The following is an 18,843-nucleotide window of genomic DNA, read 5'->3' as shown; positions in this document are numbered from 1 at the left end:
TCAACTAAGGTATTATACTTAATGCTACGATACGGTACAATAATGTCATCATGGAGGTTCATTCTTGACCTTGACCCCGCATGTATGGGGATAAAAATTCTCTAAACTCAAGGTTCACTTACTAAGCTATTTCCAAAGCTTTCAGCTGTAAGTAAACATTTAGTTTACATACAATACAATAATGGAGTTTGAAGGGTTAGTCCACACAGAATTAAACTGTTTCCCATTTACCCCTAGCAGTATGTAGCCATTCAGATGGTTTGAGTATATTTACTGATGTTATGAGCATTGATAAATTACATGAAGTCTGTGGATTACACTGGAAAGATACGTTGCTTTAAAAAAAAAAAGCCTTTCCATTGTGTTGGGGTGTTGGCTGAGGTTTGAGTGATGAAGATATCAAAACCTGAGCAAAGAAAACCCCAAAGTATCTGCATGGCTGGATAGAGTTTTTTTTTTGGTTTCTTTTGGCTGAACTGACCTTTTAGGTTCTGAGCTCCCTAGAATCTGGATCCCCTCGGCGCAGAGCAGATCTATTGAATCCGTTTGGATTCAGATGAGGTTTGACTTTAAAGTCACGGATCATAGAGCTAATGTATTATTTGTCAGCTGGTGTTGGGAAATAACAGGAAGAATGTTTGTATAATAATTGTATTGTGTGCATGGATAGGTGCAGGCGCCGTGCATGTTTGGACAAATGAACATGCGTGGGCGCACGTGTGAACATTCTGTATCTGTCTGGATACTGTATGTGACCTTTTTGGAGTATCCGTGCATCACTTGTGCGTTTGTGTGTGTGGGTCCACACGGGGGGTGGAATCGGTACACAAAACCACGTTAGAGCTGTCACAAGCAGAGCTGAAATTGGATTAGTGTCACCCGTGATAAGGCGAAGGGGCGAAAGAGGGAAGAGGAGAAAATTGGAAGAAAGGAAACGGCTATTTCACCACCACTACCTCCCTCTCCACCTCAACCATAATTTCATTTCAAATTCCAGGCACTGAATGCATAACCGCACTGCCATGCCGTTATGGAGCCGGCTGAAGTTAATGGAATATTTATATTCAGACTGTGGAACCCTGAATTTCCTTTCTTTTCCAAACAGCGTGCAACCCCCCCTTCTACCTTTTTCCTATCTCTCGTTCTAGAATTGCCTTTGTTAGGATTTGACACTATTTTTACACCTCCAAGAGCACTGTATTTCCATCTGCTGCAGTTGAGAGGGCCTGTAGAGAGACAGAGTGAATGTGAGCAGCTTTTGGTCAGGTGCTATTAGCTCCACCGCACTAAGCCACATAGAAATCAATGCAAAAGGAGTAACAGAGGACGACCCCATATCACATCATTTTTAAACGGTGGTGGAAGATTCAATTAATGCTAATGCAGAGAGAGACAGGGAGGGAGGACACAGCTGTACGGGCATGTGACGAACCATAACAATAATCCGGACTGATATCGCCAAAATGGTGCATTGAATAATGATGGAAGGCTGGAGAGAGCCGACATTACGGGAGATTGAGAGCAGGTCTGCGTAAAGAGAAAAGTAGCAGGTGGAGTAAAGAATACAGTGGGGAAAGATGTGGATGCTGACAGGTGAAACTGAGAAGAAACAGAGAGGGAGGAAGCAGGGGGAGGCAGGGGAAGGGGAAGAACTCACAAAGGAGCTATAAATACAATGAGAGAGAGAGGCCCTCGGTTGCTGCATAAACCCACAATAAGATGCCCCGACATCGTTAGCATTCAGCTAGCGTAGCATTATAGCCCAGCTCCTGCTGTGTCTATAGTAAAACCAATAAGAGGGTGGTATCATGGGATTGTGCTTGAGAAATATAGCACATTCTTTTGCAGTGGGCGGGGGGGATTGAGAGATAGGAGGCTAGGATACAGATAGATTCCTATTAGGTATTCAACCAAGGGGTCACAACAGTTACCGCTCCTCCGCAGAGGCACATTTCCATTTTGCCACATCCTACATTTCATCCCTGTAGCTTTTGTGCAGTCACAGTCCTGCTACACCGAAGGGATTTACAATTTTATCTGGAGGGGCCGCTGGTTGTAAACAATAAGAAGCAGTTTATGGTGTAAGTTTGTCACCCAATAACATTGCGGTCTGACTCAGTGGAAATGCTCCAATAACCTGTTTGTGCTTCGTGCTGATGCTTTAATCAATGTCCCACGTTTGAATGGTGAGCTCTCTTCCTGCTTTGACAATATAAAAATGATATCAACCCTTCACTTCTTGCCGGAGCTGCTGAATAGGTCTGACTATGCATGGTTTCCTTCGCTGACCCTGATACTCCCCAGAGATTGGATCATCCTTCCGTTAGGCTGGCTGAGCCTGATAACTCCTTTAACAGATAACAAGCAGGGACAGAAAGGAAACATACGAGTAAGAGAGAAAAAGACATGTAGACTGTATGTGTGGTGGAAGAATACAGGGCTGTGTGTCGGTTTGTGTGTACCTGTGTGTGTTTGTGTTGTTCACATCAAACAATGGGAGGGAGGTGTTCCTTGGCTCCCTGTTAGCGTTTGAAAAATGACATGAATGGACACCTTTTGAAACAGCGGCACCTCTCTCCTTGTGGGAAGGAAGGAAAGCAGGGTGTAATATTGGCGGAGCGAAAGAAGATGAGTCATGTCGTCTTTAATGAAAGCACCAGCGGCATCTGTGTGGAGTTGCGGTTGGCACCATCAGCACATTGTTATCTCCCTCTGTTCCCTGGCTAAGAGGCAGCGACGGACCTCCCAGGGCCGACGTGTGGCACAGTCACACCGGAGGCCATTAAAGACAGCAGCACCTGGCAAATAGGGGAACGCTGGAAATAGAGGGGGAAAAAGAAGCCAAAAGCCACACAAGAAATGGAACAGAGAACGGCTCATTATCACTCAGAGCGGGTACTACAGGCTAGCTGTCAGCACACCTTTGGTTTCCTAGTGGAGTGGAGGAAAGTGGTAGCTGGAAAAAAATGTATTCTGGCTCTGAGTGTTTTCTTAATTAGACCTCTACATGATAGGTGTGAGCCTCCTAACCTTCCAGGTCAGAATTTAAATATGAAAAAAAGTCAAAGTCGAGTTATTATATGACCAAATGTGGTCTGTTTATGGAGGAAAATTATGTTTTGAAACAGGCTTGTATATTTTGCAACAGCACAGATATAAAAGGCCACAAATGTCATAAAATAACAGAATGCCTGCCTCGTCTGGACTTATCAAAAGGCCAGAGTCACACATTTCTTCTAATTTTCAAGCTGATTTCCTCCAGCGGAAGAACTGGATAAAGCAGTAATAACTCAAGGCTGTTGTAACAGTGCCCCCTAGTGGACATGGTGAGAAGAATGGTGAGACTTGAATCTGCAGATGCTCTGTATGTGTCACCTCACTTAGACGCCGCGAAGCAGCCGCACTGCTTGACAGTTGTTTAATAAAGCTTCAGCTCTATCATATACGCCTCATTTTATGATGAGAAAAGGTTCTTTTCAAATGCAAAAGTCGTTTCTGCAGGTCAAAACAGACATCATGATAGGAGTCAACACACAAATGTTTGTCACATTTCAACCTTCATCAGATAAAAGCAGCCTTAACAGGAGGCCTGGATGTTTTGAAATGACTTATTCAGCTTCATTACACAAAGCAACAAACAATACAAAACCTTTCAAACGCCAATCTCAACACAATGCCCGTCAGTTTAATGTGCACCTGACTGTAATTATGCAAATTTGGAGTAATTAGCCAAGAAACCTGGTAGCCCTAATGAGTTGTTGGAAAGTACAGGCTAAATTTGGATAATGAGCCTCACATTGTGCGCTCCGGTTTACATAACAGAAACTAAATGTCTTTTTTTAAAGGATTCCCGTATACAATAACAGCCACCCACAGACTTCATCTCCATACAAATACCTTACAAATTAGACCCAGTGTGTTTGCCAATGCACGCAGCCGAGAGTCTGAAAAACGCAGAATTCAGCCTTTTCTTTGCTACCTGCCACAAACATGCCTTGGTGCTGCTATTTTGGCCAGGTCACCTATTGACCTGACAGGCAAGTGTCAGGGGAGAGCCACATGTCAGCTGCAGGTGGAAACTCTCAGCAGGGAGCGATGCTGTGGCGTTGGCTGGCACAGTTGGAGCTCAGGATTATACAGTATTGAGGGACTGCAGGTAAGGGGGCTTCTCTTTTCACCTTTACATCCTTTGCTTGTTTTTTGTTTTTGTTTTACCTTTTTGGTTTTATTTTATGTGTTTCAGTGTAGTCAGCCGGTGAGATAGGAGCATTACGCATCACTCGATTTCCTTGAGATATCTTTTCAGTAGCTTGTATTTGCCACAGTGGTCTAATTTCACAGTAAGTGTAGAACCAAGCAGCTTATTGAGAATATTTTCTCTTTTCTTAGATGTAGCTGGTGTCTGAGGAAGTTATCTGAGGTTTCATGAGGTTTTTTTGTGAGACAGGTAATAGCATTTTTCCTCATTTCCTTCGATGCATGTAGGTGAACAGAATAGTATATGCGATAAACAGCTAATGTCTTATTTTGATCTCACGAGGAGACAGATCCAAAGGTCTCTCCTTTCAAGGAAGAACAGATTTTAAGATATTTTCTCAACAGTGCCATTATAAACTGCGGACCCTAATAAAGATGACTTCAACCTTTCATTTGTTTGGATATGCAATTTCTTCCCCTTGTCTCTTCTCAGCTAAGCAGTTAATTCGGCTTCAGTCTGGAGGTTTCCAACCCCCTGAAGATGTACGGCCTGTATTTGGAAGCAGTGAACGATTACATTAATGAATCCTATGGAGAGGATGTGTGGAGGCTGATCGAGAACCGAGCAGAGATACCCCACCTCAAGTTTGTCAGACATCAAATGTACAAGTAGGTTGTTGTTTTGGTAAATCACGTTTCCCCATTTTACTGTGGTGACTGCACAGTTCTGGGACCAACCTGTGCAATGTCTTGGTTTTCAGCAAACAACATTCTGACAAGACTCACATTTTTAGAACTGTCACAGCACACAAGTATAATATTACAGGAACCTCACAATGCTTAGACCAATGCTCAATTCAAGGGCAGCACTTTGAGACCTTAAAAAAGAATTCCTGCCATTCGCATCCAGGAAATATTTATTATTTGGTTAGACAAACTTGTGTTCAACTATAACGATGCACTTAAACAAGATGGACACACTGTCATAAACAGCTGTACAGAGAAGAGCAATTTAATTATGTAAAGCTTTACTTTATCAATTACTGTTCTGACTGTTTAGAGACCCTATGCTGTTGTCTCACCCCTGGATTTGATTTTGATTGACTGAAATTATTCAGGTTTTTTACATGGTTGCTTCTTTTTGGTAATGTCTCTAATGAAAAGCTGATTTTAAAATCTCATTGGGACTAATAGCAGCAAAGCAAAAATAACTCAAAACAAACATGAATTAATAACTTTCCTCCGTCTTTACAGTGACAACCTGATCCTGCGGTTGGCAAAGGCTGCAGGCGAGGTTCTGGGAAAGACCCATGATGAGCTGATGTACGCCTTCGGGGTCTATATGGTCAAGAGGATTGGAAACTACGGATATGAGCGGATCCTTAAGGTGATATAGTAAACCCTCCACAACCTCCCCTTGGTTGTCTTTTAGCTTACAGCAGCAATAAAGAAATGTCTTCCTTTCTACTCTCCATCACTGACTGATGTACTTTAGGGTTTTTCCAAGAATAAATCACCCAACACACACACATTAACACACAGTATTTTTCACATTTCCAAATAAATGGAATAAGAATGGGGTAGTTATCGTGGTGATACCTAAATATAGCTGAACAGAGAAGGTAAAAAGCATCACCTTGAAAACATTTATCCCAATGAAATTCCCTAATGGTCAACAAAGGTCTTATCCATTAAACATAAAACAAGAAGATAAAATTCAAATGGAAATACATTACTGTATATACAGTACAGTATCTGTATCTGTAGTGGGGCTGAAAGTGACATTAAAATACATTATAACTACCCAGTATTCTGACAATATGAAAAATACCTTTATAACACCATATTATTCATTATATAAACCACAGTTTTTGTTTGAATTTGAATATCTTCATTTTCCATGTTTCCTAGGTGTTGGGGCGAAATGTGCGCGACTTCATCAATGAGCTGGACAACCTGCACGAGTACTTTCGCTTCTCCTTCCCCAAGGTGCAGCCACCAAGCTTCTGCGTGGAGGAGGAGTGCGAGACAAGTCTCACCCTGCACTACCGCAGCACCCGCAAGGGCTTCACTCAGTTTGTCAAAGGTAACGAGAAGCACAGCGGGGGAAACACTGGGGGTTACACAGTTTACCACAGTGACAGGAAACTGGGTTTGATCCCCAACCCCAGACCTCAGAGTGTCAGAGCACAGAAGAGTAGAATTATTTGGAATAATTTGTCACATATTTGGCTAGCGTTTTGGATGTTTTAATATATTTTCCTACCTTCCAGGGAGCCACAGATGTACATTTATTTCAATGCAAAAGTCAAACTTTTCCTGCAAAACGTAATGCACTATGGATAAACCGATCTGCACTTTCAGCTGCATTACCATAAAAGGATCATTTAACTTTAATGTTCACTGTGATGGATAATATGTATCCAAGTCTTGGCACATTAATTTTCATCCTGTAGTGAACTGAACTGAAACCAGTTGGAAGGTTGGAAAAGTCATTTGGAGCACTGGAGAGTGCTTTCCAAAATGGTAATGCAAATTAAATGTAAATTGTGGTAAACAGACTAAAACCTACAAGACCTTAATAAACTGTAGGTTTTGAGTAGCTGATCATATTTGGATTCAATTGTTTTAAATGAGAATATTAAATAACAGGTCAACTTCAGATCCAAAACATCAATAATGCAAGAGTTTGCTAATATTTTTTTATGGGGGGGGGGTCATCGTATTCCTCCCAATTTTCTCTTAAATTTATTTCCTCTTTAGTAAAGATTGATAACTGAAAGTGTTTGCTTTATGTACAGTATGCTGTGTTGAAAAGTAAAATAAATGACTTGGTTCACGGGGACAAAGCAGTCGTCACGCCATCAGGCAATGTTCATCTATCCAGGCAAAGTCATTGATAAATGTGACTCTTACTCTTCAGTTTGTTCTGAAATTCCGTTTACACAAGCACATTTTCACTAAATCACTTCTAAGCAAAAAATGGACCTCTACTACCTACACATCCATGACCAACCAGTGTGTGTAATTGGCTCCTGCAGGACAGCTCTCTCAAGTGGGACGGCAATTCTACAACACCGATATCGAGGTGGAAATCCTGTCTAAAGAGGAAACCGAGAAAATGACGTATGTGGTACGTAACCGGGCTTAGGTCAGGTATCAGTCGAACTGTCGAGCGTTTGACCTTGACCCTGTGGCAGTTCTATCAGTATGGAAATGATTCCATCACCTTCAATGAGACGGCAGGCACAGTTGTTGTTTACACTCAGACAGCAAGTGTTTATTGGATGGAGATAAGTGTTTATTGGGATGGGACTCTGGGTAAACTCATAATTCACAGCAGAACAAATCTGAAATGTGCAACCTTGTATACCTGTTCTCATGCTATCCAGCATCAGGTAACATCAATGTCACCTCTGTTGTATTAGAGTTGGTCCCATAAGCAGAAAGTTGCTGTTTTGATTCCTGAAACAGCCAACAAGTCCTTCACTTCCCAGTGAACCCCAAGTTGCACTTATTATCATACAGTAACTGATAACGCCCAGTGGTATCCATTTATTTCTGTTGGCATCACTTTTTAATAAGGCTTAGTTAATAAGATGTAGCTAATAACCTAATTGATGTTAATAACCATTTGATAATGTTTTATATATTGGAAATAAGGTGACAAATTATGGCACATTAAATCTGAAGGCTTAGAGAAGGTGAGAAAGTCACTGATTAGGGGTTCTTCCATTATAATCCATCAGTTCTGGAACTCTATTAAATCTTTGAAAGAAGTTAGTGTAAATATTTTTGTGATAGTTTGGGATATTTTTTCCTTAGCAGCAGTTAAATAAACCAAAATCAATAATTTTATGAAGTATTTTCATAAATTTGAGCTTTTGAAATCTCTTAAAAGTCCAAATGCATAATTACATCCATTACATCCTTTTTCTTCTTTCTTTCTTTCTTTCTTTCTTTCTTTCTGGAAAAAGTCATTTTCAATTTGCCCATAAGGGCAGAACATGACTTTGACTGTCTCATTTATCTTCTCTATGCACTTGTTACATTATGTTTAAAGGAAACTTTTGACAGTACATTATCATTAAAATGGATTGTTACAGCTAACTTTTCTCACAAGAAAAAGTTATACTGCTACTTTGGCACCTCTTTAAAACGGTTTCAACAAAGAAAATGCATTATAACCTATATGAGGGTAGGTTTTATTTCAGGACTGTTGTATTAGATTGCATTAGTTTTAGCTAGGCTGACCTAATAAACTGACAACTGTATAGAAAATAAAAGGTGACATTGTCTAATAAGGCATACTTTTTTGAAGAACGTATTAACTTCTCTCTGCTCGTTCAGGTTTATAAGATGAACTTTGACAACGCCGCCTTCAAACACCGCATGCCCCAGCAGAAAACAGCACCGAGCTACGAGAAGCTGCCAATGAAGCGAGGTATCTTTTTTGACATGTTCCCCTTCAGCGTCATCTTCCGCCGGGACATGACCATGTACCGCATCGGCGACGGCCTCAAAGAGGTCTTCTCCGATCTCCAGGGCAAGAAGGTCAACGAGGAGTTCACTCTGGTCAGACCCATGCTGGAGTTCAGTTGGGATAATGTGAGTTTGGAAAGTCCAATTTTTATATTAGTAAATATTACATTTCTCATGTCACTTAAGTCGCTGCCTTGCTGACATACTAAGCCACAAAAATCTTTCTGCTGACTCGTCAGATCTACACCCATTTGAACAATGTGTTTGAGCTGTTGTCTAAAGCGGTGGTGGAGAGCAAGCAAAAGGTCAACATCCCCAAACTGAGCAAAGAGGAGCCAGAGGAAAAGGAAGAGAGTGAGAAAGCCAAGAGGGAAGAAGAAAGAGGTACCAGTCTTTCCATTTCAATCATTTAATTCATTTCAAATGTATAATGTATAAAAAAGGTTCATTTCAAATGGATGGGATCACAAAATGTCCATCCCCTCATTTCACGCCCTCATTTTCTGCCAAGGTGATTGTATCTGGCCAGAGTAAAATATTTATAATATATTCAGGCAGAAATGAATATCAAAGTGATTGAAGGGCCAAACCACTATTGTTCATTTAACTACAAAGTTAAGTGCACTTTATCGTCAAAGCACACATAACTATATTTAAAAATATACTGTAAAGAGTAATATGTTTTGCATGTCAATGAAACAAGGATGCAAACTAAGTAGCGAGCAGCCTGGTGAATACTACTCAAAAATATCTTGTCAGAATAAAAGAGGATGAAAAGAAATAAAACAAAGAGATTCATTTGTTGCAAAACATAATGGGCATAAATGAGAACATAACCGTCAACGACGCACTAGAACCAAACTTATAACAAGGTGATGAATTTGTAATATATCCCTTTTGTTGAGCACTGCCATTTCGCTACTGCCTGACAGTGTGATTGGAATTCATCGCACACACTTCACACACTTATGCCCTCGTTAACTCAGTTGCTTCACTCACACCCTGGTTCAGTCAGTCATCCATCCTCTCACTGTTTCTGCTGCTCTCCCTCCATCAGAGCCGAAGGCAGTGGAGGAGATGAAGGGCACAGACCAAGAGTACAGCAGCGCTCTCACCCAGTACAACAGCTCTGCCAACTCTGGAGGGGAAGATATTGAACTGCTGGCCTTCCAGACTGTCACCGGTCAGAACATTTTACTAACTGACTTATTAACTGACTGTTAACTGTTTGTTTGCTCTTCTGAAAACATTCATCTTACTGTTCTATCTTGTGTCTGTTCAGGCAGTTCTCATTCCATCAAATACCAATGTTTTGGCGTCTCATACAGATGCATAAGGTACCTTTTTGTGTCTGTGTGAGACACACTAGGTTTTCATGTAATTCCAATGTAACCCATCCTGGTCAGGTCATGTACTGTAATAAGCAAGTCCGAGCACAGTGGTGGTCGGGACGGCTGGATGGGTCGAACAAACAGAGGCAATCCAGGAACTTAAAAAAATAGCAATGAGGAAGGAATATATTAAAAGAGCCTTTATTGTGATAGCCAATTCATTAAAAAAGCCAACATGTTTTGACCACTAGAGCTTTGTCAGGGCTTTAAACAAACACAGGACTTGTCCCATGTCCCATGTGAAACCAAAAGTCAACATTGATTTAGGCTTATTTAAAGTTTTAATTACATAACGTAACATAGGTGTCTTGAGTCATGTAATTTGCTGCCACAGTTATGGCAACGTGACTTGCAAGTCATGTAACTTAGTTCTATATATCTTCTTTCTTTCTTTTCCTAAACCTAACTAAGTACTATTGTTGCCTAAACCTCACTGAACGGCAACCATTTTACAACGTTGAATTATAAATGAAAAGGTGTCTCATACAAATGCTGAAGGAGTGTCGGTATGTGACAACCTGGGATGAGAACGTGTTGGACATTTAACCACTAACAACATTTAATATTTCAATCCTAAAAATCTATTTTCACCTCTTGCTGGTATATTTTAATAGCCACAATCCTGTTGACCTGTCTCTCGTGGTTCTTCTCAGGAAAGTGTAGTGAGACCATCTTTGAGGACATGCGGGAACCTCCAAAGAAACCTCTCCACCTGAAGGGCCAGATGAAGTATGTCCCCCAGTGGGACTCCCTCATCTTCCTGGGGACACCCATGTAAGACCACAACCTACAGACTGACTTTGTTGACTCAGAAGAGGTCTTCACAGGTGTACTTGGTTCCTAGAAACCGGGACCCGACTCCAGGCCAGGGCCATACTTATATACTTATAGTATATTCACGCTAATAAGGTTGGGTATGGTCCAGTTTTATTGCTGCAAGTATTGGGTCTGTATGTTAATGTGTATAAGAGTAAAAGCTTATCTTGTGTTGCGTGATAGTCAGCCAGTGCCAGTGTTGGTATTCTCTCTCTGTTTGGATCAGTGGGGGTGAACTGCTTTTTGGATTTGGTCTAATTATCCACAGGTCTATTTCAGACTGGGTCTGACTGTGAGTCCCTTTTGTGTCCTTTTTTTGATGTATTAATTTATACACAGAAAACAGTATGTATGTTATTGTACTGATGAAATAGAAATAGATTGGTGGATTATGCTGAATCTACCATGTGAGCCACTACAGTACAGGTCAGCCTTCAGTTGTTTTGTACAGATAACAACCCAGAACTATTCCAGATTTTTTTAATACTGGCCTTTATTTATTTAGAATTTAAGGAAATTCAAAACAAATTTCAAGACATCACAGTGCTCTATAGAAGTAGATCAGTGTGTTAGCCTCTCTGTATGTAGCACTGAAAACTCAGGTCACTTTTTTCCATTTATTCCCATTGCAGAAAAATACATTCTGTCACTGCCTTCATATCTGACGTCTGCCTTGACTCCATATTTATACAATACTATTGTTCCACTTCAATTTCCCCTAAATAATAATAACACATTTTGGAGATTGGATTTATTTACAGGTATGCTAATTTAGTGAATTAAGTAAGATTCCCTTGCTTTTCTTTCCTTTTACACTATATTTACTTGATTTCTTCTCTTTATTCTTGCAGTATAGAGACAGTGGAGGACATGATAAAGATGGGTGTGTACGTGAATGATCTGAACCTGCATGACTCCAGCAGAGAGCTGATTTTGGCCGGTACACAACAATCGGCTGAGCTGCAGCTGGCCCTTGATCAGGTGAAGACTGACTCCTTAGTCTGCAGAGATAGAGTATTGTGCTAACAAAGCAGAGTTGTGTTCAACTGGGGGAATTACATTTTACAAAATCACAGACCAAAGGGGCAGTTTAAGGTGGTTCATGTCGCTCTACAAAATGTACAGTTATAAGACTTCTATGACTAAAACCAGAAGTCATCCTATATGATGTACTTAGCGCATAAAATGTAAGAACTGCCAGTTCTCTCCATGAAACAGCCTGACCAGGTGAGCCCAGGTGAAAGCTGTGCCCCCCTATTGATTTCATCCATTAAATCCTCTTCAGTCATGCAGGAGAGATGTGGATTAAGAGGATTAGAGAAGGCAAAGAGGGATTTTTGAGCTTTAAGAGAGGTGAGACTGTAACTGTAGACTCTTGTGTCCCGTTTCTGATCCTCTAGGAGCAACAAAAATATGCGCAGCTGCAGGAAATCATCAAGAAGCTGGACGAAGAGAAGAAGAGAGGGGATTCTTTGCTGTACGCCATGATCCCTAAAGCTGTGGCCGACCGCCTCAGGAAGGGGATCACTGCACTGGAGACGTGCCAGGTACAAGACAGTGCTGTTAGCAAGGATAGTGATACTCCAAAACCACAAAATATGAGAGCATCAGGTTCGGAAAAATTGAAAAAAAACCTGCAAAATTGAGGCCGTAGATGTTTTTTGCTTTTCTGCTATCGTAGTAATGTGTTGCTGTGACCATAACACCACATTTTCTCCAAGGAAGAACATCTTTCATTTCAAGCGTTATTTGCCCTTTTGACCCACTCCACATGGAGGTCAGGCGTCAGCTATGCAACAGTGCCCTTAGCTTGGCAGTGAACTCCACATGAAATCGAATGCCATTTTCTCACAAGCAAAATGACAAGTTTGCTCCCAACAAAAGAACTACTTTTGGCTTCAACTGCAGCAGTTGAGCAAGTCAGGACAAGAAGAGTGAGAACACTGTTGAGCAATAACAATGTAGTGAGTTTTGATTTATTTATGCAACAAAAATATCAAATAAATTCAACAAATACCAAGTCAAAGTGAGAACGTGCATTTCCAACATGGCCCAAAGATGTTAAAGATAGAACCTTATTTTCATTCAAGACCGTACATGAGAGATGCACAACAGAACAAAATGGCATTTACTCCACAGATAAAACATGGATACAAACATAGATAAAAGCAGCAGACTGATTATTGTGCAAATGTACAGCAGAACAAATAGCAGCAGTTACAGTGCAGGCTACAAAACATCCATGTTGGATGTAATCTCAAAAAACAGATTACCATAAACTAAGAATGAATATCCATCCACACAAACAATAACAATCTAATTGATGACTAAAGTAACCTATGACTGAGGAACCCTGAGCTACTGTGAAGTATCTCTTCCTGGTATAGGCACCCAGTGAGTATACCGGTGTTTGCTCACACTGTGAGCTTATCCTAACTTTATCTTTGTTTGTATCTCAGGTCTTCCCAGATGTGACCATCCTGTTCAGCGACGTGGTCAAGTTCAATGAGATCTGCATCCACATCACACCCATGCAGGTGGTGGACATGCTCAATGAAATCTACATCGTCTTTGACACACTCAGTGAGAAGCACAACGTCTACAAGGTCAGTCCAAGAGAGAAGCACAGACTGACGTGTCTGCGTGTGATTCGGGTACTTTCCAATGTCTTGTGATTTTTTTGATGTATCTTTTTTAAGTGGTGTTTTTTTTCCTGAATGTGAAATGATAGCTTATGATTTTCTTTACATTTTCCAACTGAGTTTATTATCAAGGTAGGAAAACATCTGAAACAGCATTTTGAACACCATGGGGAATGCTGCAACAGCTCAGATTTTTTACCGTTAACATTCTGGTGTGTGTCAGTCTGAAGACGGCGCGCGCACACACACACACACACACACACACACAAACACACACCTGGAAAATACACTGTGAAATAAAGTAAAATTCCTACTGATTTGGGTTGTGGAGTGACACTTGTCCCAATTAAAACAAGTCAAAAAGTTCCACCCACTCTCTTATCACAACATAAATTCCTCACTCTCCTTTCTATCCAGGTGGAGACAATTCGCGATGCCTACATGGTGGTGGCAGGCGTGCCCAACAAGACCACCTTTCACGCGCACCATATCTGCGACATGGCCCTGGACATGCTGAGTTCCATCGACCACCTTAAAGATCCGTCCACAGGAGATAACATCCAGATCAGAGTCGGTGAGCAGTACAACTGTCAGCCATGATAAGGCCATGATATTTGCTGATTTGGGTTTTGGCTGTTGCTGGCCATCAGGAGGTCACGGCTCAGGGTCAGCCACCCATCACTGACTCTCAACTGGTAGGGATTCAGTTTTTTTGATCCTTGTATTTCAGACATTTCCAGGTTGGGTTTTTTTTATCCACTCATCCACTCTGTCATATTTAAGTGACCCGAATAAATATAATCTTGGACAAAAGAAAGATTTTTCCTCAACCGGAGCACCGAGGTAAAGACAGACCAAGACACTGATTCCTTATTGTCACAAGGGGTCACTGTTTGACCCTAACCACTGATACCTTTGGAGAAAAACAAGCTTTTCCCAATATACCTCATGTTTTGTCATTTCTATATTAAGATTTAGTCAAATGAATTCATCTGTAAACTTCAGACAAGCCGCTGGAACTGAGGTGCATGAATTGTGACTAAACATTTTGAAGGAAAGAAGAAATAAATAATATACTGACTTATGCACCACTTATCATCCACCACTGGTAACTGGCATTATCTGTGGCACAAACTATGATTTTATGGTCTGTAACTGATAAAATATAAGTCATAACGTTGCAGTCTAGGTAAATACTGTACTTAACATCCATTCATCCATCAATTCTGTAAACAATTCATTCTGTCAGGGTCATGCATTGGGCTAAAAGGTAGTCCTTGACAGACAGATCTCCACTACAAACGCAAACCTACAATTTCAGTCAGAATTGAGTTAAGTCATTTTTTAAATTTTGACCCCTCGATGCTGTTGGGTGCTTATAAATCACAACCTTGGAATAATGTCTGGATAAATGTTGAGTGATGAGTGCAAGCTAAGTAACTACTGGAAATGTACATCAGTTTTTTGTCCATGAGGAAAATGTGAGAATAGCTGCAATAAAACATGGATTCAGGCAGTTTATAAATAAATCAGCTTGTTTGATTCTGTAAACTGTTTCCTCTTTCAGGTATTCACTCAGGTATGGTGGTGGCTGGTGTGGTGGGTCTGAAGATGCCTCGCTACTGTCTGTTCGGTGACACTGTGAACACAGCCTCAAGGATGGAGAGCAATGGAGTGGTGACTACACTAACATATTTAACAACCCATCGCCCAGCAAAATGTGCTAAATAACCCATGGCAATAGTATAAATAACTGCAATGACGCTCCTGATTTCCCTCAGTCAAATTCATGTAGATTAGTATAGAAAACCATTTTCTGTCTAATGATGGCATTGTGCACGCTGCTTTTTAGTTAATGGAATGGGCTAATCACTTCATTTGCTTTTCATTACGTACAGTAATATAAGTTAATGTCATGTTTTGTGGGAAATCTGTTCTGTGATGAAAAGAAAATTAAAAAGGAGGTAGTTTGCAGGCCTAATTTCCTCCCTATGCACGCCCATAAAGGAAGAAAACCCTGAATGAACTCCCATATTAGAGTCCAGTAAGCTAAATGTTTTCACTTCCCTGTGATGATTTAAAAAGGTTTCAGTACAGATGGAGCTTGTATTTCAATACTCAGCTTTAGCAGTAGTTTTCTGTATGTGCGTCTGTCTGAGCAGGGCATGCAGATACACATCAGTCAGACAACCAAAGATCACCTGGAACATGAGCCCTATATCATTGAGGAAAGGGGCAAAATCTTTGTAAAGGTGAGCCATAACACATACTTTTTGCTAAATTCTTATATACCATCCACTGATTGAGATGGACATTATGACTAATACTTTACGTCTTATAGCTGTAATACTTGAATGTCTTTATTCCAAAATGAGGTGTTTATTAGTATTGATGAAAATACTATCTTGTACCAATAGCTGAGATATTTGGGGCCTCCCAGTTTAAATATTGATTAATAAATTTTAGATTACATGTTCATACCACATCTGTGATCAGAACACTACTTCCCTAACATCTTCCAGGGTAAAGGCTACATGAAGACTTACTGGCTGAAAGGAAAGAAAGATCTATCGTTCAAGACCCCGGCAGAGCTGCGCTACAGCAGTGAACAGAAAGACTCTGAGGACAAGAGCTCTAATGGGTGAGTAGACAAAAGCAGAGCAGTCAGCACCAAAGAATCACTTTTCTTCTGTACACAGAGTGGACTCAGGATGCCCCCTGTTGATTCAGTCAGAGCTGTGCTCGTTGCCCCCTGCAGCACCAGACAGCAAGCAAACTAAAAGGCAGTTTTACGTGCTTTTGTTTGGCGGAAGGACTCATGCTGACCGCCGTAAACAAAAATTTCACTCAGAAGGGGCAGTGCAACTCCTTGGTTTACTGAGGCACAAAAATAAAAACCATAAAAAAAAAAAAAAAAAAAAAACGGTGTGACAAAACAGGCGACACAGTACTGCAGAAACCACCAATTTTAACAGTTGCTATAGTCTGATATCAAGCCTTTTGAAACTTATGTTTCATTAAACACTTGTACCCAGTGCAGTGTATCTTGAAACCAAACAGAAAAGGGCCAGTAAGTGCTGTTCTGGAAAATGATTATAAAATGTATTGATTTCACTGAAAATAACAAATAATGACTCACTTCTAGGGCAGATTTATTTGCTTGTTTGAAGAAAATGGGATTAAAGGACCTAATACTAGGCTGAATGATTTGTTACGGATATTTTTGCATTGTGAGAGAAGCCACTGGCAGGAATAAACCCCTATCAGATCCAAGAGACTAGTCTTCAAACAACTATCATCCCTGGAGCCAAACGGAAAACTGTTTAATTTCTGACAGCATGATTACAGTAATACTTAAGACAATGTTTTTTATGTCTTTTGTGAATGACAAATTTGTAACTGCACTAGTTCCACAAGCACCAATGCCAAGCGCATGGCCTCCAACCTCCACATCACCGGCAGTGATGAGCAAGCTGAAGGGAAGCCAAGCCCTAGCGACCTCCCCCTGGACACCCTGCCCCCACCAGAGGCCGCTAACGAACCCCCCGCCATTTCGACCGAGCCACAGGAGAAGGAGAAACCCAAAAAGACTAAGAACAACAAGGGGGCCAAGTTGGATGTGCCCCAGGGAAACGCAATGCCTGAGTCTTTGCCGCCCGCTGACGGGCTGGAGAACCCGGGTCCTTTACTCAACAACAAGAGAAACAGCTTCAGGCAGCAGTACGCCAAGCTGCCCACCAACCTGCCCATGCGCAGCGCCGCCTGCTCCATCCTGTGAGCAGACGATTGTAGTGTGAGATTACAATACGACTCCAACATGTGATGAGGGTGTGATGCTGAAAATATCATTGAAGTTTAATCAGAGGCAACACAAAGCAGACAGTTCAACGTTATCAGCGATCTGCATACTAACGCATTCTGAATGTCATGTCATCCCAACCGGACTTTTGTGACATTTTGAGTAAAACAAGAGTTATACGGCAACTTAAATAAAATGTTATAAGGAGTACAGTCTAGACCTGCTCTATTTTATGATTTGGCGCTATACATATAAAACTGAATTGAATTGAATTGAATTAAACCGAAGACCAACACTTTTCCCACCGAAGTCCATTTGTATTGTACTCATGCATCAAAGTATTTGCCTAGACCTTCTTTAAGATCACTTATATCAACACCCTGCATACTTACACAACATGCCAACTGCTTCCTTATGTCGACTGTTTCATAAAAAAGGAAGTATGTCCTCTACACAAGAACAGCACATGCACAGAGAAACAGAGAACTTCAGAATTGTACGACATGTAACGACAGCCATGACAATGAGTCTTTATGCTCTACAAGCCATTCATGAAGTCACTGCTATTACTGCTGCAGGAATTATGTTCAAATGTATAATGACAACAAATTACAGGAAAATTAAAGTAAGCCATTTTGTGACAGGGCTTACATGGTTTTTAACCGAGGCGGGAGCTTCCACAGAAACAGAAATAAATAATTCTATGGATGCTTCATTTAATTCACTGAGACTAGACATCATCAGAGGTTGTATTTTATTTTGTTTAAACTAGGTGTATGGTAATTCAGTAGGTATTTGGCTAGACCTTCACAACATTGTCTTAAAGAGTTCTGGTTCTACTTTCTGTATGTAACTGACTGCATTTGTTCCACTGTATGATAGCATTTATTTATATAAAACTGTATGTACAGCCACTAAAACTGTCATGTTTTCATTGTTTTGTAGTTGGGTCATGACACTCATACTCATCTGGTTACAGTGGTTGAAAAAACATCAGCCTTACAGTTATAGGTGTAACCAAATGCACCCGTTTTTGGCTTGTAGCTTGGGTGGACCTCCACATAGAGCTATATAGACAGCATCCCCAGAAACGTCTCAACATTTTGACACTTCAACCATTGTCACTTGATGTATTGATATCTTCAATTTATCTATTTATTGTTTCGTTAACAAAATGTCAGTAAATAGTGAAAAGAATCACAATTTCCAAGAGCGTGAAATCTTCAGATGTCTTGTGTTGGGCAACAAACAGTCCAAAACCCAAAGTTATTCAACTAAACAGAGAAAAGTAGCATATCCTCACATTTAAAAGACTGAAACAGAAAAATATTTGGCATATATTCAACAAATCGTCAAACTGTTAAATGACTAATTAACTCAATCATTTCAGCACAAAACAAAACAGAATCACACACAGTGAATTATCTGTAGGCACTGCCATACCTTGAAATACCCACTAGGAGGTGATAGGGTAACCACAAGTTAATGAATAAGTGAACTAGCTAATAAACCAGGG

General features: G+C 40.6%; 1 protein-coding gene across 1 annotated transcript; it reads left to right on the top strand.

Moving 5' to 3' along the window:
• The first annotated feature begins 2,409 nt into the window (after positions 1 to 2,409).
• LOC127367563 (soluble guanylate cyclase 88E-like) lies at positions 2,410 to 18,241 on the top strand. Its single transcript, XM_051407526.1, has 17 exons — positions 2,410 to 4,156; positions 4,691 to 4,866; positions 5,452 to 5,584; positions 6,109 to 6,283; positions 7,239 to 7,330; positions 8,548 to 8,805; positions 8,919 to 9,063; positions 9,737 to 9,862; positions 10,724 to 10,844; positions 11,738 to 11,867; positions 12,287 to 12,433; positions 13,346 to 13,492; positions 13,946 to 14,102; positions 15,096 to 15,205; positions 15,691 to 15,780; positions 16,051 to 16,169; positions 16,937 to 18,241. The coding sequence occupies exons 2-17, from the start codon at positions 4,739 to 4,741 to the stop codon at positions 17,304 to 17,306; spliced, it is 2,448 nt and encodes an 815-aa protein (XP_051263486.1). The 5' UTR covers positions 2,410 to 4,156; positions 4,691 to 4,738; the 3' UTR covers positions 17,307 to 18,241.
• Positions 18,242 to 18,843: the final 602 nt, after the last annotated feature.

The sequence above is a fragment of the Dicentrarchus labrax genome, unplaced genomic scaffold (genome assembly GCF_905237075.1).
Source record: "Dicentrarchus labrax unplaced genomic scaffold, dlabrax2021, whole genome shotgun sequence".
Lineage (NCBI taxonomy): Eukaryota > Metazoa > Chordata > Actinopteri > Moronidae > Dicentrarchus > Dicentrarchus labrax.
This window is presented reverse-complemented; position numbering and strand designations above follow the sequence as displayed.